The sequence below is a fragment of the Hylobates moloch genome, unplaced genomic scaffold (genome assembly GCF_009828535.3).
Source record: "Hylobates moloch isolate HMO894 unplaced genomic scaffold, HMol_V3 SCAFFOLD_22, whole genome shotgun sequence".
Taxonomy (NCBI): Eukaryota; Metazoa; Chordata; class Mammalia; order Primates; family Hylobatidae; genus Hylobates; species Hylobates moloch.
The window spans coordinates 40,303,457-40,326,576 of NW_026652297.1; the positions used below are offsets into that span (position 1 = coordinate 40,303,457).

Below are 23,120 nucleotides of genomic sequence, written 5' to 3' on the forward strand. Positions count from 1 at the left end.
GAATTTCATTTCAGGGACCTCGTTGTGTGTGATTTCCTTTTTAAACAACTGGAGTCACTCTCTGGGGATAAAAGATTAATGGATTATGTTAAGAAAAGGGTGAAGAATAGAAATAAAAATGTATTAAATCTTAAAAGTTTATATCTTAGAATGTTGCTATGCTGGTGATGGGGATTTGAATATAGTATCTTCCAGAAAACCATTAATTTGAAAGTATCTTCAATGATTCACAAATCATTAAAGTACATTTGGGAAGCATATATTTTAGGCCACATAACACAGAAATAATCTCTCAAGTGTTTTATTGACAGTTTGTGGGTTTCAAACTCACTTTTATGGAAGCCTTCTCCCTCCCCACCTTAGATTTCATCTTGTTCATCACTCTACTTCTCAGAGAAGACTGACATATTCTTAAAAGGTTTTCAGGAAAATGTTATGAATTCCCTACATAAACTGGTAGAGTATGAAGGCCTTGTTTCCTATAGCTAATTTAACTTTTCCTACAAAAGGGAAATAAGAAGATTATTTACTCTCATCCATCCTTAGCAGTGATAGAAATCAGCTAATCACTTTATATAATTTAATAATGTCTGCTATCGACCATACATCTGTCTCAAGGCCTAAATTCTTGACCAGTCTCTTCAGTTCACACATTAAGAAGTGTGTACTTTGATTTAAAATATGAATTATAGGCTGGGCACGGTTGCTCATGCCTGTAATCCCAGCACTTTGGGAGGCCAAGGCAGGCGGATCACAAGGTCAAGAGTTCAAGACCAGCCTGGCCAACATGGTGAAACCCTGTCTCTACTAAAAATACAAAAATTAGCTGGCTGTGGTGGCACGCACCTGTAGTCCCAGCTACTCGGGAGGCTGAGGCAGGAGAATCACTTGAATCCGAAAGGTAGAGGTTGCAGTGAGCTAAGATCGCACCACTGCACTCCAGCGTGCCAACAGAGCAAGACTCCATCTCAAAAAAATACAAAAAAAAACCAAACAAATAATTATAAAGATCTCTAAAAAACAAAACACACACACACACACACACACACACACACACACACACAGAGAGAGAGAGAGAGAGAGAGAGAAACCTGAGGTTAGCCTAATGGTTAAGAACATGGGTTTTGGTGTAGAGGAAGCAATGTTTGAAATCAGGCTCTCCATTTACCTACTTTTTCAGGTGGATGTAGAATTGAGCTTCCTTTCTCCTTGGTTCCTCCGTGTGTAAAATGGCAGTGATAATTGTATCCACCATCACATAGCACCTAATACATGTGACATGCTTAGCCCAGGGGCTAGTGTACAGCAAATGCTCAGTCAAGACTATCCCTCAAAATGATGAATAATAAAATAGCTATTTTATTCTTCTTTTTGAATGAGAAGTGTCTGGTGATTATGATTCAAAAAACAAATATATAATCATAGAGTTTTGCATTCTGAGAACATAACAGGGCTAATATTGACAGGTAAATATTTGCCCTTTCTAGAGTAATATTGCCTTACTTGCATGTGATTCAATCATTCAGGTCGCATTGTGTGTCTATGTTACCCTCAGAGTCCATGGCAGTGTTACAGAAAAGGGCTCCTGATCCAGACCCCAAGAGAGGGTTCTTGGATCTTGCTCAAGAAAGAATTCAGGGAAAGTCTGCAGTGCAAAGTAAAAGCAAGTTTATTAAGAAAGTAAAGTGCTGAAAGTACAGCTACTCCATAGACAGAATAGGATGTTCCTGAAAGTAAGAAGAGGAACACATCCACTCTAGGTACAATGCTTGTATATGTGGGGAGATGTGCTCTGCTACAAGGGTTTGTGATAAAGGATTAATTTTCTTAATTACTATATTTTGCAAGAATCGATATTATCTTTAAAGCAAAATTAGGAATGCCTTTGTTCTCCAGATATCAGGATATCTGGAGACTCCCAAGTCTGGGTTTGTTTAGTAAACATTATTAATTTGTTCCCCTAACCATCAACATCTAGAGACTAGGAATGCGTAACTTTGTGGTAACACAGCCCTGCAAGTTCCAGCCTCATTTTCCTAGCCCTCACTCACAATGGAGTTGCTCTGGTTCAAACACCTCTGATAGTAGCACTGTGGGTGATACAAGTGGTACAATATATGTCCTGACCTCAGGCCATAAGCTACTAGCAGGAGATGATTTCAGTGACTGCAGGAATGGAAAGTCATTGATTGAAGCAACAGGATTGGAAATCATGACCGTGTTGCCCACCATGTTGTGAGTATGACACGGGAGTGAGTCATTCATGGGATGCGTTTTCTAAACAACCCTTCCATGTCCACTTCCGCCTCTTAACTTTCTCTTCTTGCTGTTATCAGACAACACTATCAACTTAATTTGCTTTCCTTTACCAGACATCTCTGAGCTGATTAATTCTAATCTCTTGTGTGGAAGAAACTGGAGAGCTTGGGTGTATTCTTTGTTTCTGTACTTAAGACTGAACTCGTGGTGCTTCTGAGGAATACGTGGAGTGCTTATTATCCTGGGAGAACAAAGACTATTAGGCATAGCGCACATGCACATTCAAAGGATAACTATTTTATTTTTGGTCAAGATACATTTTTATCTTGTTGCTAGGATGAAGTGATAAAAGACATTTAGCCCTAATTAATTATCTGCCAGTAAAATGAAACATTGTTCTGCCTTTTCATTTCTGTATTGAATTTACTACTTTCAGTACTATGTTGGCCTAAAGACATCTAAGCTCTCTCAAGATATGGAGGTACAGTTGCATGACATTTCTTCCCTATCTGTCAGTTTTGAAACTTCAAATGTGTGTGAGATACATGTGTCCTTAAAAGAGTCCCCAGAGCTGTGGTCTAGAAGGCAGGCTGTATATTTAATAAGGACACAGCTTTCAAGTCGTAGGTAGAATGGCACCCAGCCTCTTGTGTGATCTCATAGCAACTTGTGCTTCTGGTGTCATGGCTGTTGTCACATTGAGCATTGTCGGAGCATGTTACAATGTCTCCCCCTCCAGGGCTGGGCACAGTGGCTCATGCCTGTAATCCCAGCACTTTGGGAGGCCGAGGCGGGTGGATCACCTGAGGTCAGAAGTTCAAGACCAGCCTGGTCAACAAGGTGAAACCCCCGTCTCTACCAAATATACAAAAAGTAGCCGGGTGTGGTGGTGGGCACCTATAATTCCTTGTGAGGCTGAGGCAGGAGAATCGCTTAAACCCAGGAGGTGGAGGTTGCAATGAGCCGAGATCGTGCTACTGCACTCCAGCCTGGGCGACAAGAGTGAAACTTCGTCTCAAACAAACAAACAAAAGTCTCCCCCTCCAACCCAGAAGCTCCTTGAGTGTAGGGATCTTGATGTTTTGCTTGTCAATATATCCTCAGCACCTAACACAGTGACAGACATATACAGGGTGCTCAATAATTGTCCTTCCAGCAAAACGTGTCATAAACCTTATGACATCTTTGATCTATTGCTTATGGTAGGGGACCTGTGGCAAAATAATAATACTAAAAACTAGAAATAATAGTAACATGATGTTAAGATAAAAAACCAAAATGCCTGTGATGGTATTAATAAAAATAAAGGGCCATGCAAATACTATATAACTAATAATGATGATAACAATGTGTTATTCAAAATATGAGGGAGTATCTCATTGTTGAAGTGTAGTTTTCGATGCTCTGATCCTGAAGCAGTAAGAGACAAGTGGAAAACATTCCCTTATGTAAGTGGAAGACTCACTTTTTCCGCTGAAAGAGCTTTTGTCTGCTCAGGAGACATCAGAGTAAGAGGATACCTCAGCCAAATCCAGGCATCAGAGGGGCTGAGAAACCTTGGGAATTCATGGTTCTTTCAAGAAAACTCGAATATAAGAGAATATTGCTTTTCAGGCCGGGCGCAGTGGCTCAGGCCTGTAATCCAAGCACTTTGGGAGGCCGAGGTGGGCAGGTCACTTGAGGCCTGGAGTTCCAGACCAGCCTGGCCAACGAGGCAAAACCTCATCTCTGCTAAAAACACAAAAATTAGGTGGGCGTGATGGCGCATTCCTGTAATCCCAGCTACTCGGGAGGCTGAGGCACAAGTATTGCTTGAACTGAAAGGGGGAGGTTGCAGTGAGCCAAGATCGCAGCACTGTACTCCAGCTTGGGCAACAGAACAAGACTCTGTCTCCAGGGGGAAAAAAAAAAAAAAAAAAAAGTCTATTGCTTTTCAAGAGAATTTGATTGCTTTGTTTCTCTCCCAGAGAACTGAGCAAGGCCCAGCATTACTCATGAAGTTGTACTGGAATAATTCTTTGGGACTTTGTCTGCAAAAAATGGAATACTCATTTTCTCAGCCCGATCATGAAGCGCTACAATGTGAACAATGAGGTACAAAGAAAGTGAAACATTGAACTGAAAAAGTCCAGGAAAACAGGCACCAAGACTGGGATGAGAAAACCATTCTACTAAAACCTAGTTAGCTGGTCATTTACGGCTTCTGTATGGTTGGGGATATGAGAAACATCTTAGAGGGGAGGGATTCTCACTTCCTTCTTGAATCTATTGGTTCCGGTTGGTAAGCCGAGCATCCTACTACAGAGAACTTCCAAATAATTGAAGCAGTAAGGCTGAGTGGGGAGGCAAGCATTTGAGAACTGTGTCAAATTCCTCCCGAAGTGCCCATCACCAGGTGTGTTTGAGAACTGGCTGGAAACAGTAACCACAGCAGGATGCTGCTTTGTCAGTGCGATAATGAGCGGTGGATAAAAAGCTCAGGGCCAGGTGTTGGTAGGCACCGGGCTGGGGTTGGCATGGTACTGAATGTTAAATACTATTCCAGAATTCTCTATTTTGTCCAGAACAAGTTAGGATCTTAGACTATGACCGTCGCCCTTTTATTAAAAGTTGACCAGAAATAAAGCGTTTTATTTATTTTCCCTTCTCCATTTCTTCCCTCCTCTTACATTTCTCTTCCTTGCACAGTGAAGCATATACCTTCAATTAGTCTGAAAATCCTCTAACTTTTAGTCTCCCAACAGGATTAGACCTGCTAAGAGTAACTAGTGTTTTCTATCTGATAAATAAGGGGATTATAGCAATAACTGCTGTCAGCATTTTTCTCATTTAAACAAATAAAGCTGACAAATGATGAAGTTCTGTGCTGCTCCGTTATGTTTAGTACATGCAGAGCAATTATTCATCTGCTGCCAACATTATCTACAACTAAACCACCCAACGGCCTAGAAAGCTTATTAGCATATCAGTACCATATTCATATTTGTATATTGTCTAAGACTCTACTCCATAACAAAGGCTGATAGTTATAATTTGCACAATAATTTAAAGGGTTGGACTTTTCTATGCTTATTAGAGTTATGCCAGTTATCAGGTACAATTCTACTTTTATTTATGACGTGCCATTTTTTATTTGCCTGGAACTTCTGCTCCCCTGTAGCATTTTCTATGAACAAGTTAGCTGCCATCTCTGGAGATATTGAAGTAGATAGCTGTTTCTGCAGGAACACTGTTAGATGAAATTCAGTGGAGGAAGAGATAGGGAAGAGCAATTTTCTTAAAGCCGCATTCCTTGGATATTTCTCATTTGTGAATATATCATGTATATGTATGCATATATGTGTATACACTCATGTACTATTACATATGTGTATATGGGTATGTATGTATACTGCCTGTGTAAATGTGTATTTGTATGTATATCATTTGATCAGTGAGGATTTGAGAATGTATTTAAAAAATTATCGTATTCAACAGTTATTTCTTGTTATGGTGGAGGAAAATATCATACAAAGAATTCATGATTTGCTAAGGCTTCTTTTAGAGGGGATGGTTTGATAAAACTGAAGACCTCATGTTAGAAGAAGGCCTAATCTAGAGAGATAATATACCTGCTGTGGGATGGTAATGTCACCTGTGGCCTTTTAAAGAAGCCGGCCACTCTGATGCCAAGGGTTGGGAAAATACTGTGTTTGGGAGCAGTTGTTTCATATGCACTTTGCTCTGCTGATCACATGGGGAGCCTCTGCTGGTAACTGAGCCATCCTAATGTTGAAATCTTGACTTCAGCATTTTCCTCCCAACTGTGGTTAGCCTGAATGAGGGGTTGCAAAACCTCCTGACAAGAATGGGGTAAGACGAGATATAATCTTCATAGTGGGGTGCCCTGGTCCCTTGTTTATGCTTTGCAAAGCACAATGTGCAGCTCTTTGTCTGTGTGACCACATTTTCTAGTTGGGGCCTTGCTGACCCTGTAGGGACTGCTCTGCCCAGGACTGGCTAATTTTTAGAGAGATCAAACAACTTGCCTGTGAGTTTGCCTTTCATATGCAAACCAAGCGATTCAGAGGCCACACCCCTAACCACCATTTCTATGGAGCTCTTATACTCCAGATCACGGTTCCCCTGCCCTAACCCCAGGACTAGGTACCAGACAACTCGGGTACCAACAACGCCACAGAGCCCACTGACATTATGCAAGCTAGCCAATCCCAGCATGTTGTTTCTTCCCATGCAAACCACAATGGAATGGCCCTTGACCACATGTTCCCCTACCACTTCTGCCTCCTGAAAGACCCCCATGCTTCCCCATGTGGCTCTTCGTGGCTTGCTGTGTCTCCTGTCTCTCAGGACCTGTGAGTGTCAACTTCTTCCTTCATAAAAGTCACTTCCACGTCTAAATCTCTTAAAATACTTTATTGAAAAAAAATCCTGGGTATTCTTAAAATACCATGGTGCCAAGATTAAATCATAGCAAGTTTTGTGTTTTGGATTTGGACATTCACTACTTTATAAACATGATAACCCTGAACCATTTTGAGATGGTGCTTATCTTCATTTCCAAGCTGAAAAAAATCAATAGCTTAGATATTCTTATAAGATGAGGAAAGTGAAAAAAAAGTGCTTCCCATTAGCTTGAACCTATTCCTTTTATTTAATTGATACATAATTTACATATTTTGGGGCACATGTGATATTTTGATACATTCATAAAATGGCTAATAATCAAATCAGGATAATAGGAACATCCATCACCTCAAACACTTATGTGTAAATTCCTCTTTTCTAGCTATTTTGAAATATGCAATAGATTATCATTAACTATAGTCACTCTACTGAACTGTCAAACTCTGGATTTTAGTCCTTCTACTTAACTGTATTTTATTACCCATTCTTCAACCTGTCTTCTCTCCTCATCCCCCTTCTTGGTCTCTGGTAACCACCAGTCTACTCTCTATTTTCATGAGATCTACTTTTTCAGTTCCCACATATGAGTAAGAATGTGTGATATTTGTCTCTGTACTTGGCTTATTGCACTTAACATATGACCTCCAGTTTCATTCATGTTGCTACAAATGACAAGATTTTATTCCTTTATATGGTTGAATAATATTTCATGGTGTATACATATATATATATACACACCACATTTTCTTCATCAGTTCCTTTACTGATGGATACTTAGGTTGATTCATGGGGTTGCAGATATCTCTTTGATACATTGATTTCCTTTTTAGGAGGATATATGTGCCTAGTAGTGGGACTGTTGAATCATATAGAAGATATATTTTTAGTTTTTCAAGAAACCTTTATACTGTCTTCTATGATGACTGTATTAATTTACATCCCCAAAAATGGTGTATGAGGGTTTCTGTCTCCACATTCTCTCTAGCACCTACCTTTTTTTGTCTTTTTGACACAAAACATTTTAACTAGGGTGAGATGTGGTTTTGATTTGCATTTCCCTGATGATTAGTGATGTTTGGCTATTTTAAAATATATTTTTTGGCCTTTTGATAAATGCCTCTCAGGTCTTGATCTTTTGCCCATTTTTAAATCTTTTGTTCTGTTTTTTGCTATTGAGTGGTTTGAACTCCTCATATATTCTGGTTATTAATCCCTTGTCAGATAGATAGTTTGCAAACATTTTCTCATTTCCTGTGGGTTGTCTTTTAGTTGTTTATTTCCTTTGCAGTTCAGAAGCTTTTTAGCTTGATGTAATCCTATTTGTCTATTTTTACATTGGTTACCAGTGTTTTTAAGGACTTATTAAATAAATTTTTGCCTCAACCAGTGTCCTGGAGAGTTTCTTCAATGTTTTCTTTGAGTGATTTCATAGTTTCCTATCTTAGATTGGTTTTTATTTTGATCTGACTTTTGTATATCGTGAGAGATGAGGGTCTAATTTCATTTTTCCATATATGGATGTCCAGTTTTCCCAGAACCATTTATTGAAGATACTATCCTTTCCTCAGAGTTCTTGGTGCCATTCAGAGTTTTTTATGGGTCCATACAAATTTTAGGATTGCTTTTTCTATGTTTGAGAAAGATGTTATTGGTATTTTAATAGGGAGTGTCTTGAATCTGTACATTGCTTTGTGTAGTATTGACATTTTAATAACATTAATTCTTGCAATCCATGAACATGGAATATCTTTACTTTTGTGTATGTCCTCTTCAATTTCTTTCACCAGAGTTTTATCATTTTCTTTGTAGAGATCTTCCATGTCTTTGGTTAAGTTCATTCCCAGGTATTTTTTGTGGGGGGTTGCAGGGTGGGGAGAGCTATTATAAATGAGATTGCTTTCTTGATTTCTTTTTCAGATTATTCACCACTAACATATTTAATTGCTACTGATATTTGTACATTGATTTTGTATTCTGCAACTATACAGAATTCAGTTGTCAGTTCCAATGTTTCTTGGTGGACTCTTTACATTTTTCTAAATATAAGATCAAGTCATCTACAAACAAGGCTAATTTGACTTTTTCCTCTCTAAATGGATGCCTTTAATTTGTTTCTCTTGCCTGATTGCACTGGCTAGGACTTCCAGTACTATGTTGAATGAAAATATAAAAGTGGACATCCTTGTTGTGTTTCAGATTAAGGGGAAAGGCTTTCAGTGTTTCTCTGTTCAGTAGGTTGTTAGCTGTAGGTTTGTCATATATGGCCTTTATTGTTTGAAGTATGTTCTTTCTATGTATAATTTTTTGAGGTTTTTATTATGAAGGGATGTTGAAATTTGTCAAATGCTTTTTCAGCATTTAAATGATCATTTTTTCTTATTTTTGGGTCTGTTAATATGTGTCATGTTTATTGATTTGCATATTTTGAAGTGTCCTCACTTCTCTGAGATCAATCCTCCTTGATTATGGTGAATGATCCCTTAATGTGTCATTGAATTTGGTTTGCTAGTATTTCACTGAGGATCTGTGTTCATCACGTATACTGACATGTAGTTTTGTTGTTGTTGTGTCTTTGTCTGGTTTTGGTATCAGGGTAATGCTACCCTCAAGGAACGAGTTTGGAAGTATTCTCTCCTCTTCAATTTTTTTTTTTGAATTTTTTGACACTTGTTTTGTGGCCTACCCTATGGTCCATTCTGGAGAATATGTTATGTGCTGAAGAGATGAATGCGTCTTCTTGTAGCAGCTGGGTAAAATGCTTAAACACATTTCTTACCTTAAAGGTTATTGAATGCTTCTTTGGTGAGACTCCACTTCTCAAAGTGTGAGTGTATTCTGCTTTAATAGGTCTCCCTGTTCTGCAATATAGAAGCTCTGGAATATTAAAGTCACTTTACCTCCTCCTACCTTTACGCATTGATGGATGTTCTCTCTCCCGCCTTTTACTCTTTAAAGGAGCTCATCGACCATTTGCCCAGAGAAGAAAACATAAAGCAAGCCCTGTTCTCCAGAGCCTAGTGCCTCCATTTTACCTGCTCAACTTTACTTTCTAATATGCATGTTCCACTCCAGCTTGCTTTCTGTCCTAACAAACAAAAAAATTAATGGCATTAGAGGTACGAGTGGTTTTTGGTTACACGGATGAATTGTATAGTGGTGAAGTCTGGGCTTTTAATGTACCTGTCACCTAAATAGTGTACATTGTACCCCATAGGTAGTTTTATATCCCTCATCCTGTCCAATCCTCCCCACTTCTGAGAATCCAGTGTCCATTATACCATCCTGTATGCCCCTGCATACCCATGGCTTGGCTCCCAATTATATGTGAAAACGCAGTATTTGGTTTCCCATTCCTGAGCTACTTCATTTATGAAAATGGTCTCCAGTTGCATCCAAGTTACTGCAAAATACATTATTTCATTCTTTTTTTATGGCTGAGTGGTGCTCCATGATATAATACATTTTCTTTGTCCATTTATTGGTTGACAGGCCCTTAGCTTGATTCCCTATCTTTGCAGTTATGAATTGTGGTGCAATAAACATACAAATTCAGGTATCTTCTTGATATAATGACTTTGTTTTCTTTGGGTAGATACCCAGTAGTAGTGGTAGATCTACTTTTAGTCTTTTGAGAAATCTCCGTACTGCTTTCAACAGAGGTTTTACTGATTTACGCTTACAATCGTGTGTAAGTATTCCCTTTTCACCACATCCATGCCAACATCTATTATTTTTTGACTTTTTAATAATGGTCATTTTGATTGGGGTAAGGTAGTAGCTTATGGTGGTTTTAATTTGCATTTACTTATAATTAGTAATGTTGAGCATTTTTTTCTATCTTTGTTGGATACTTATGTATCTTCTTTTGAAAAAAATCTGTGTCGTTTGTCTACTTTTTAGTGGGATTATTTGTCTTTTCTTGCTGACTTGCTTGAGTCCCTTGTAGATTCTGGATATTATTTCTCTGTGAGATGTATAGTTTGCAAATATTTTCTCCTATTCTGTAGGTTGGCTATTTACTCTGTTATTTCTTTTGTCGTGGAAAAGCTTTTCAGTTTAAGTCTCATTTATTTTTGTTTTTATTGCATTTTCTTTTGGTTCTTAGTCATAAATTCTTTGCCTAGGCCAATGTCTAGAATAATTTTTCTAGGTTTTCTTCTAAAATTTTTACAGCTTATGGTCCTACATTCAAGTCTTTAATCCAATTTGAGTTAATTGTTGTACATGGTGAGAGGGATCTGGTTTCATTCTTCTGCATTTGGTGATCCGGTTTACCCAGCACCATTTATTGAATTAGGGTGTCCTTTCCCCAGTGTATGTTTTTATCTGCTTCTAAGAAACTTTTTAGAAACCTTCCTTTATTTCCACTTTCTGTGACATTCTTCCCTCTTGCCTTTGCCTGCCAACTCTGCCTTCTCCTAGCCTTTGTCCGCCCATTCATATTTCTTCTTTTATTAAAGTGTAAAGAAAGAAAAAACAAAGCAGCAGGAACAACATCATCATCACCTGTAAGGCTTCTTTTCTCTTATTTGATTTAGGAGTCGGCTTTCTGGACTCATAGTCTCTGACAGGGAAAACACAGTGCTTTTGTACTTTCACAAACAGGGGAAACGTGAGTTACCAACTGTCATCAAGATGATTTTCTGTTATGTGGGTTCCTCCTACAAATTTAGAAAGTATACCTCAAACTGCACATGGTGACTTATGTGGCCATGACCATCTCTCAACACACACTATAAATAACACGTTATTGATTGGGTAGAAGGGAACGTTTCCCCAGCCTGACTAATCCTACACCTCCATTTTTGTTTTTTAAATCCTGAAACTAAGATATAATCATGATCCACCTCCTCCATCGAGAGTTCTGGACTCATTTTCATTATAGTGATGCTTCTATCCCCTGAATTTCTTTTGTACTTAAAGGAAAAAGCATAGTTAGGTACTTAATTTAAAAAAAAAAAAGTTCCATGTATTAACCTTATTGCCACAATTAAGTGTAAGTACTAAAAGAAACAGAATTGAATTGTTAAGAGGCACATGAACATATAGTGCTGGTTTTGGTGTGAGACCACCAGGCTCACACACTGGACCCTTCATTTACAAACTCTGTGACTGTGGACAAATGACGTAGCCCCTCTGAGTCCTAGTTCTTTCCTCTGCAAAGTAGGGACACAATAACATGCACTGCCACAGAGTACTGTGGAAATGTAAAGAGCGCATAGGTTCAAGGCTTATCATGACATGTGGCAGTTAGGTGGAATTCAATAAGCATCGCCTCTTTTTCTCCCAACCTGCCTATCCTAGAGCAAGGCACAACCTCAGAGAATGTGTGCTGGATGGAGAGGTCGTGCTGGCTGTGAAGGCTGCTTCCCTGTTTGTGATGAGTTAACTGGTGAGGCAAGTGAGGTGCCCCTTCCATCCTTGGTACAGGACGACTGTTCATCCCAAAGAAAGGTTGATAGTCCTTGGTCAAAGGTGGAGAAGAAGCTCACTCTCTCCAGTTAGAAGCACCAGACAATTTGTTTAATTTTAGAAGGAGGATGTAAAGCAACAAAAAAAACCCATTAAAAGGTTATAGTCTTAATAGCTGCATCTCAGTTCACTGCTGTGCCCTTAGCCACTCTTTCTATAAAAACCCCCCTTTCTTCACCTCCTCATACCATTGCTGTGGGGGCCTCCCTGGGTTCTCTTCTCAGGGCTTTAAGACTAACTTGGTTTATGTGTACTGCTATGATACATCAATGAAAAAATACAGAAAAGCAAAAAATATTTTAAGTGATGGATATCCCAGTTACTCTGATTTGATCAGTACATATTGTATACATGTATCAAAATATCACATGTGGCTGGGCACAGTGGCTCATACCTATAATCCCAGCATTTGGGGACGCCAATATGGGAGGATTACTTGAGGCCAGAAATTCCAGACCAGCCTGTTCAACATAGTGAGATCCCCATCGCTTAAAAAAAAAAAAAAAACTTCTTTCAACTTGTCTCCTCTTTGTGCTCATTCCTTCTTTTGGTCCCATTGGCTTTGTTGTCCTGAGCCTTTGAATGCCGATGCCTTGGTCCTTCCTCAGATTTTCAGCCTGGTCATCCCATCTGCAAATGTTCACTGACTCCTCTTTCTTCTAAGCCAGACTGTTACAATGACCCACCCCAGCTGCCAAACCCAGATGTAGGGGCGCTTAGAACAACTTGTAACTGTGTCCCTGGCATTGATTTGTGGAGGCCTCTTTGGCTTGGAGAATCCTAGCAATTAACATTGTGTAAAATCTATGAGGAATGTAGTACCAAAGAAAGACAAACAGCACTAAGTCAAGGTACTGTGAGAACTATTCTATTGCCTGGGAGCGGCAATTGGTTGATAATACTTTACACGTGTACTTTCCAGCCTACTCAGCTGTTGAAATTTAATTAGCGGTAATATATTATTGTCAAAGTAATTAAAACCTTGCCTTGATTAAAAACAGGATTGTTTAATTAAAAAGAAAAGGTTTGGCTAACCTTAACTTTCTGTTTGAGAAATATAACAGCCTCAGCTGATTTGTCTCTTATCTCTCCCGCCATCAGGTTTGAAGGTCCGCGAAGTGTTCATCAACGTTACCAGGCAACAGGTGGAGGACTTCCATGGGCCCGAGGACTATTGGTGCCAGTGTGTGGCGTGGAGCCACCTGGGTACCTCCAAGAGCAGGAAGGCCTCTGTGCGCATCGCCTGTAAGTACATTCTGGGTGACCTTGTCTTGTAGGACCACAAATGAGAGTTAAATAGAGCTGAAGAGAGGCTTTACAGATGTCAGATGCTTCTACAGAATGTAAATGAGAGGACTTAAATTTACTCTTCTAAAATGGTATTTTAAAATGTTTGATAATTTCTGGCCAGGCGTGGCACAGTGGCTCACACCTGTAATCCCAGCACTTTGGGAGGCCAAGGTGGGAGGATCACTTGAGATTAGGAGTTCGAGACAAGCCTGGCCAACATGGCAAAACCTCGTCTGTACTAATAATACAAAAATTAGCCAGGCGTGGTGGTGTGCGCCTGTCGTCCCAGCTACTTGAGAGGCTGAGGCAGGAGAATCGCTTGAACCCAGGAGGTGGAGGTTGCAGGGAACTGAGATCGTGCCACTGCACTCCCACCTGGGTGACAGAATGAGAGAGACTCCATCTCAAAAAATAAATAAGTTTGATAATTTCCTCCAGAGTACATTCAGCAAATCAGTTTGGCTAGGAGATTCTGCCTAGACGGTCAGAGGGCAGGTGTCTCAACAATGCCAGGGAAAACCTGTTCCTGAGAGAATGAAATTCACGCAAATGGGTTCTGCTGTTCACCATCAATGACAAAGTTCAAGGGGCACTTATGGGAAAAGTTGAGCAATGACTGTTTACTTTCCAGCAAATCTGCAAAAATACTACATTAAAGACATTAAGGGATTTTTATGACCTACTGTTCAATCTCTTCTCTCTGAATCTTAAAACATTGAAATGGGTTTTAAAACTGCGTTAGTTTGACCTAAGTAGGACTAAAAACAAAATACACACTTGGAAAAAAGTGTGAAAGAAAGAAAATTGCTTTTCAGAAGGGTCCAAGATTTCTTTATCATATTTCAGCATCAGTGTTTTTATAATTTTAAAAAAGTTTCATAAATTCACAAACTTTTTTTCTCCTCCTTGAAAATGTCTTCAGCCCTCCCACTTCCATTATTCCACCTCCGTGGATCCCCATAAAACCTCTTTTGTGTGCCTGGGACTGTAAAATCACCTCCAGAAAGAAATTGGGAGATAGGGGAAGAAATGGTTATTGTTGTTTTATTCAAATACCACCTTTTGAGAATGTCATGAAGAATACAGGATGAGAGAGATTTATTTGAGGACTCAAGTAATTCTTTTTTTTTTTTTTTTTTTTTTTTCTTTTTTTTTTTTTTTTTTTTTTTTGAGACAGAGTCTGGCTCTGTCCCCCAGGCTGGAGTGCAGTGGCAGCATCTCTGCTCACTGCAAGCTCCGCCTCCTGGGTTCACACCATTCTCCTGCCTCAGCCTCCCGAGTAGCTGGGACTACAGGCGCCCGCCACCATGCCCTGTTAGTTTTTTTGTATTTTTAGTAGAGACGGTTTCATTATATGTTGGCCAGGATGGTCTCGAACTCCTGACCTCGTGATCTGCCCACCTTGGCCTCCCAAAGTGCTAGGATTACAGGCTTGAGCCACCGTGCCCGGCCGGACTCAAGTAATTCTTCATAGCAGATGTTGATGGTTTAAGGATTAAGAATAGGAGTGAACTGCTATTTGCAGAGACATTTATGTTTCCTGGGGAATGAAATCTTCCTCTTAAAATATACATGTCACCTTCATTCTACTGGCGATCTGGGGAGGCCCTCTCCTGGGTATTGCCTGAGTTCTGATAGGCCAGGGAGAAGAGGTCACCTCACAAGCCAGGCTCTTGATGTGAGAGCCAAGGGAAATATTTTCCTATAGTTTTTAGTTAATTAATTTTAGCCAACAATTATTTTATGACTTTAAAGTAGCAGGCCAGCTGAGAGAGAGAATATGTTTGCATTTAATCTCCTCTTAAGTTAATGTCTGTACTCCCAGCGTGGTCTCAATCAGGCCAGCCAGGGCATCTGACTTGAGTCAAGATAAAATAGGTAATTTCAAGGGCTCTATCTGCAAAACAGCAGAGAGGATTTCAATATAGGGCCCCTCAGTTTTTTTCTGCTCACCCTCACTTTTTCCTTTCCTGTTCTTCACTTCTCTGAGGCCCACATGACCTATACTCCAAACAACTGTAAATAGCTTCTCCCTGATCTTTGCACATGCCCGTCCTTCCCATCTCCATCCTTCTTGCTCACTAAATTCTTCATTGGGACTTGCCTGCTGGAAACTTCCAGGGGTTTTGTCCAGGGAAAAACCTTGGTTTTGCTTACAAATGTTGCAAAGAATGGCTCAAATACACCTTTGTTAGTTTCCCATTGCCATTCGTGGTGTACAGTATTCTCTGTCCTTCTAAACACTTTGCTTTTCTGCATGTCACCCTCGCATGTCTGACATGTGCCTTCGCTCCTGCAGTTTCCACTTTCACACATGCATCGCATGGGGAGGAACCCAGACTCCAGAGTCCTATTGGTTTCCAACTTCAGTTCTACTACTTGGTTTTGTGATGGTAGAAAATTTATTTCATCTCTGTGTCTTAATGTTTTCACTGATAAAAGGGTGCCTAGTTCATAGAATTATTTTAATAAACTATATCTAAAACTGTGCCTTGCACATATGAGCATTTATCAATCATCAGCTATTATTTTATGATATATTTGATTCTCTACCATCATCTTTCATTTGCAGGTGTGTTAATCCTTATTGAAACAAATTGAATTAAAATTTTAGTAACCTAGTAATTTTTCTATAGATTATGGATTCTATAAAAATTTATTCTGGGTCAGCCCTAGGTCCCCAACTCTCCCAGACATGACAGAATAAACAATGTGAAAAATAGAAAACACTTAGGCTGGGCTCAGTGGCTCACTCCTGTAATCCCAGCACTTTGGGAGGCCAAGGTGGGTGGATCACCTGAGGTCGGGAGTTCAAGACCAGCCTGACCAACATGGAGAAACCCGTCTCTACTAAAAAAAAAAAAAAGAAAAAAAAATTAGCCAGGCGTGGTGGCATATGCCTGTAATCCCAGCTACTCGGGAGGCTGAGGTAGGAGAGTTGCTTGAACCCAGGAGGCAGAGGTTGCAGTGAGCTGAGATCACGCCATTGCACTCCAGCCTGGGCAACAAGAGCAAAACTCCATCAAGAAAGAATGAAAGAGAGAGAGAAAGAACTTAAAATATATATAGACTTAATATATATATATTATATATATGTTATATATATAATATATATATATATACACACATACATAGAGAGAGAGAGATGGGGTTTGCTATGTTGCCCACGCTGCTTGAATTCCTGGCCTCAAGCAGTTTTTTCTCCTCAGCCTCCCAAAGTGCTGGGATTACAGGCATGAACCACTGAGCCTGGCCCCAGAGAACACTGTTCTATCACTTCCCACCTTTTTAGAATCATAAAATATTTTTGTAGTAATAAGCTCCCAAGTTGTTTTAGAGATTTAAAAACTATTTTGTCACTCTTCTATATCTGTTTCAAAGATGTGATAAAGATGTGATTTCTAAATAAAAATATGTCTGAATATTATTAAAGCCTATATTATCCAATGTACTTAATATAATCTCTAATATTTGCAACACATATTTAGTTTCTTCTCATGTAGCAAGTGAGAGGTTTTTTAATTTATTTAAAATTATTTATGCAAGTCAAGACATGATTTGTCATTAAATATTGCATTTGACTTGGGGACCGGTGTACATTAAAATGTAAATTGAAATTTAACTAGTGTAATGGCATCAAAAGTCAGGGGGGTGGGGGAATTGCCTTTAGGACCTTGCTTAGAATTCTTTTGATTTGCTTGCAGGGAAAAGAAAAAATCCACTTTAGAAAAAAATGTCTTTCATGTTATATGGGGATGAGAGAAATTTCTGGCTGCTATTTGTAAGCACTTTCCTGCAAGTGACACACTGTGTGTGAGGATCGTCTTTATTCCCAATACATGAAAAGCTAAATTGGATATAATTCACTATGTTTCTTCTTTTAAAGATTGGTTTTTGAAATACTAGAGACATCTTAATGTGCTAAATGAGGATTTTGATAGATGAATGTAGCTTATGAATCTGATGACAATCATCTTGAGGGGGCTTTGCAAAATTAGTATCATTTTAATATTGTTCATTAAATTGTTGGAGTTCACCATCAGAGCTCCTTCTGTTTCCTGCATTTAACCAATTATCCAGCAAGAATTACCAATTTTAAAACTGCCATGGGCCGGGTGCAGTGGCTCACGCCCGTAATCCCAACACTTTGGGAGGCTGAGGCAGGCGGAATGCTCGAGCCTAGGAGTTCGAGACCAGCTTGGCCAACATGTTGAAACCCCATCTTTACAAAAAATTACAAAAATTAGGCAGGCACAGTGGCATGTGCCTGTGGTCCCAGCTACTTGGGAGGCTGAGGTGGGAGGATCGTTTGAGCCTGGGAGGTAGAAGTTGTAGTGAGCTGAGATCATGCCATTGCATGCCAGCCTGAGCGAGACTGTCAAAAAAAAAAAAAAAAAAAAACCCACACAAAACAAACAAAAAACTGAAAAAAACTGCATGGGCTTAACCTCTATGGCATCTGGGACAATTCAGCTGAGGGATCCATTGACACAGAGGGTCTTGACATGATCACCTTAGCCAATGTTTACAAAAACACCAGGAAGCTCATTGGAATTATACCACTTTGAGATCATTTGATTTTAAAGGGAAATAATATAAACAAAAAAATTTATATACTGCATGTATCACTGAAGTGGATTTCCGTGGGGTATTAAGTTAAATATGCAGAGTCCTAGCTTTCACCCCAGGCTTTCAGATTGAGACTGGAGAAAGGACCTAGAAAGGCATATTTGTATCAAGTTGTATCCAGGTGATTCTATGATCACCTTTGAGCTGTCTTGCCCAGAAGCAGTGTTTCTCAAATTTTAACATGCAGGCAAATCAACCAGAATGCTATTAAAATGCTGGTGATTCAGTTAAAATGATTCAGTATGGCTGGTATGAAGCCTGCAATTTTATATTTCTTTTTTTTTCTTTTTTTTTTTTTGTTTTTGAGATGGAGTCTCACTCTGTCGCCCAGGCTGGAGTGCAGTGGTGCAATTTGGGCTCACTGTAAGCTCCGTCTCCCGGGTTCATGCCATTCTCCTCCCTCAGCCTCCCATGTAGCTGGGACTACAGGCGCCCGCCACCACGCCCGGCTAATTTTTTGTATTTTTAGTAGAGACGAGGTTTCACCGTGTTAGCCAAGATGGCCTCGATCTCCTGACCTCGTGATCCGCCTGCATCAGCCTCCCAAAGTGCTGGGATTACAGGCGTGAGCCACTGCGCCTGGCGCAATTTTATATTTCTGATGAACTCCCTGGATACCTACAGATGCTGCCAGTGGGTCTGTGGACCATACTTTTAGTAACAAGACCCTAAAATATGTTTCTGAAGCACTATTTAGAAAATGTTGATTTAACCATTCATCCAAATTCCTCATTTAACAGCTGGGAAAGTGATGTTTCAAAAAGCAAAAGGTTAGGTGAGCTGGATATGTTGGTGTGTGCCTGCAGTCATGGCTACTCAGGAGGCTGAGGCAGGAGGATCACTTGAGCCCAGAAGTTTTGGGGCTGTTGGGTGCCATGATCGCGCCTGTGAATAGCCACTGCACTCCAGCCTGGGGCACTCAGCAAGAACCCATCTCTTAGGAAAGAAAAAGAAAAGAAAAAAAAGTTAGGTGACCAAAGGTCACCCAGCTGATACCAACATGGAACCAGGTCCTGAATCTTTCAAACTCTCACCCTGAGTGCTGTTGGCACTAAGGTATGTTGATCCTTTTCTGTTACGTGGGAGTTTAAAAACCATAATAGAAAAAAGTTCATGTACATTTGAGTGTTTCCTTCAAGAAAGCTGTAATAGCTTTCCTTTCTAATTCTGTTTAAGAGTAAATTGTATTCCTTCTCATGGTCCAGTTTGTGTGTGTGTGTGCGTGTGTACACATGCACACGCACACACACATTTTGTTTTAGGAGTCAAAGTGTCTGTTATCTTAAACTATTGTTTTTTTCCTTAATAATTCCACACTGTGTCAGGAAGATGTTGGCTGCTGTCCAACTTCCTGGGGCTGGAAATTGCGGAGGCCTAGTTTCAAAAGTGATTTTATAAAGGTAAAAATAAATAAATAAAGCCAACCTACATTTACCCCACAAAATTGGCAGAAGTCTATCTCTAGGGAACAACTCCCACGGGCCTCCTCTCGTTTGTCTGGTTCAATAGAGCCAGAGATAGACGGGCACGCCATGGCATCTGTTACTTCTGCTGCTGGACGGTTGTCAAAACTAGGAATATTCAATTATTTGTAGTTGTTTATTTTCATGTGTGAACATTTGGCTGCCTAGCCCTTTATTTTCTTCCCTGTTTTTCTCCTTCTTGTTCATATGCTTATAAAATGTTGGGCCTGTACCACTAACCCTTGGCCAGGCAAACTTTTCTTAACACTTGGGCCTTTTCTCCCATATGATTTTTGGGATTGGAGAAGAAAGGGAATGTTTGCCTGTTTTAGTCAAGCCTGTTATAGCAAGTTAGCCACTTGAAAGAAAACACAGCAGAAAACCACTATTTTGTTTGTTTGTTTTTTAATGTATAAAATGTGATACATCCTGAATATAATTTAAATATGCTGCTGATTTAAGACACCCCTAAAATATCTATGCAATTGTGCCAAGAAGGAGTAAAGAAATTAAAAGAGAATTTCATTCAAAAGCTTTGAAACTCCCATAGTCAAAGCAGTATCATTTTCATTTGCTTTTTGAAGGGTAAAAATTTTTTGAAAATGATGGAAGAGAGACATCAAATGAAACCTCAATTATGGATCTTGGCTTCATGGCTTTGATAAATAATTTCTTACTAAAAACTGTTAATGGCCCTCCGCTACCCACAAATTTGAATATGTAAATAAATACATCTAGGCACATCTTCCTGGCTTACAGATGCAGCCTTCCTGTACATCGCCATTCTTATCTCCAATGATATCCCTACAAGTGTTCTTTGTCCACTTGAGTGGCATGACCTAGATGCTTAGAGTCTGGGATGTGGGACTCGCTTTTCCCCTCCTTGACTTGCTTATCTATTCTTTTCTCCTTGGAACATATTCTGTGACCCATCTCACACTCCTGTCTCTCCCTAAATCCATGGGCCATCTTGCATGCTGTTTCCTTCACAAAACCTAGTTTAGCAAATCCCCTATCATTTGTTGATCTCAGCAGCCTCACATACCGACTAAGTCATTGAAAGGAATGCTCTGTGGCACCCCCAGCTTCAAAATTTCATAAATTCTAAGTGTCTAACTGAGTTTTCAAAGCATCGATTTAGTACTTCTACCACACTACTTAAAATACCCCGAATGATAGTTATGTTGAAGGTATTTGTGGATTTATGTCCCTCGTTAGATCGTAAACTGCTTGAGGATTCAACCTGCATTACCCTCTTTTTCTTGACTCCTTAGCCTAGTACACAATCTTATATATTACCTTTATTTTATAAATGTGTTTGGCTTGAAAAGCAACCCTACCAGTGTAGGATACGGCTCTAGGAAAAGACCTTTGTTAGCTGTAGGTCATGATTGCACCATGGATCTAACATGGCATCTGGCTTCTTAGTGAATTGATAGCTTGCATTGACAGATAAGGGCCATCTTTGTCCTTTCTTGTTTGTGCACTCCTAACAGTACTACAATGAAGCCATTCCAAAATGGGAATGGAAGTTAGGAAGCATGAGAATCACTAATTCTCTGTTGTTCAGTGTACAGCTCTGGAAGAACCTAAACTGCCAATAATACCTCCACTGCTCCCTTCCTATCTGTTCAGAATGTGGGTGTATTCCCATGGCATGGAACATAATATTAAGACCGATGCTCAACACTTGGTATAAATCATACAAAAGCTTGAAACTCTCCTTCCTCTCCCATGGAAAAAAAAAAGTGTCTGAAGCCAAGAGACAATATTATTCTACTCTGTAAATGCTCAGTCCTTTTCCAAAGACTGAAATTAATATAGGAATACTATTGCAGGGTTTGAAAGTCTGGACCTCTAAATAAAGTTGTGCATCTAGCCAAGTAATAGCATCTAGCCAGGTAAAAAAATGAGTGTTGAAATACAGCTCCTCTCACATTCCGGAGTATGCATTCACTAGCCGAGATGCACACTCTAGAATATGATTTCATCCACCTGAAGAAAGAGGAGGCTAGTTTTCCCCGGGCACATAGGTACTGTTTTCTCACCAGGCCTTATGCCTATGGGTGTCCAGTTTACACAAAGGTACCACATAGACTTTTTGCAGCAGTACTGTGTACATAATTTGCAGGACCCAGTGCAAAATGAAAATATGGAGCCCTTTGTTCAAACATTATTAAGAGTTTTCAGCAATCAACAGCAAGTGCATTAAATCAAGCATGGAACTCTGTGTAACTGCATAGGTCACACACCCATGAAGTTGGCTCTGAGTGGCAGTAATGGTGATGGTTCTAGAAATCATTTCAAATATGCATTCGTTACATGAAAAGCAAATAATAGGCCTAGAAAAGGTAGGCATGAATTCAAACTGTCTAATGTAGAATTGGGACAGGATTATTCTGTTTTGATAGAACGCCAGAGGTAGCATCACATGAGCTTAGTTTTAAGGTGGCTTATTTGGGGTTGAGCTAAAACTAGAAATGCCCATTGATGAGACAGTCTTCTTATGGCCATAACTCCTTATAAACTGTACATAGATAGGCAAGGAATACATGTCTGGCAGTGATGCTGGGGAAGGAATCCTGCATTCAATAAGTAGGTGAGGTATGGACTAACAGAGTTGTTTGTTTGTTTGTTTTGAGACAGAGTCTCGTTCTGTCACCCAGGCTGGAGTGCAGTGGCACAATCTCGGCTCACTGCAAGCTCCACCTCCTAGGTTCATGCCATTCTCCTGCCTCAGCCTCCCGAGTAGCTGGGACTACAGGTGCCCGCCACCACTCCCGGCTAATTTTTTTGTATTTTTAGTAGAGATGTGGTTTCACTGTGTTAGGATGGTCTCAATCTCCTGACCTCGTGATCCACCCACCTTGGCCTCCCAAAGTGCTGGGATTACAGGCGTGAGCCACCGCGCCTGGTGACTAACAGAGTTTTAAAACGTTTGACATAATTTCAGACTTTCAGAAAAGTTGCACTATATACAAAGAATTCCCTTAAGCCGTTTACTGAGAATCTTCAAACGTTAACATTTTACTACATTAGCATGATCTCTTTCTGTGTTTATCTATGTGTTTGTTTATATAGAGAAAATTAAATTTTTTTCAGAACTGTTTTAGATTAAGGTGCAGATATGATACCCGCTTGTTCATAAATACTTTATGGTGTATGTTTTAAAATCAAAGACATTTTCTGACATAACTAGTATCATTATCAATAATTTGACACAATAGTATTATCCATTGCTAGGGGCCTTATCAGTTGTGCAATAATGTCCTTTAATAACAAATTCCTAGATCATGTGTTACATTCAGTTGTGAGGTTAGTTTAGCCTTCTTTAATCTGGATAAGTCCCTGATCTTCCTTTGTCTTTGATGACTTTGCATTTTTGGAGAGTGAAGATCCATTGTTCTATTTACTGCCCCTCAATTTGAACATGGGAAAAGGAAGCAGCACCCCTGAGGGGGCTCCCACTCGCCAAATCTGGGACAACTTGAGCATCAAAATAAATGATAGCAAAGACTATAGCTCATGAAATACGAATCTGTGAATCTACACTGATATTTTAAAAGATGAATGAATGAACATATAAGTAAATGACACAAG

General features: G+C 39.6%; 1 protein-coding gene across 8 annotated transcripts in view; it reads left to right on the plus strand.

Moving 5' to 3' along the window:
- Positions 1-23,120, plus strand: part of UNC5D (unc-5 netrin receptor D) — a 561,176-nt gene that overhangs the window by 313,579 nt on the left and 224,477 nt on the right. For all 8 annotated transcript variants that reach the window (XM_032144088.2, XM_032144094.2, XM_032144090.2 and 5 more), the window contains exon 3: positions 13,240-13,383. In XM_032144088.2, coding sequence (XP_031999979.1) covers positions 13,240-13,383 — 144 coding nt within the window. The remainder of the gene's footprint in view (positions 1-13,239; positions 13,384-23,120) is intronic.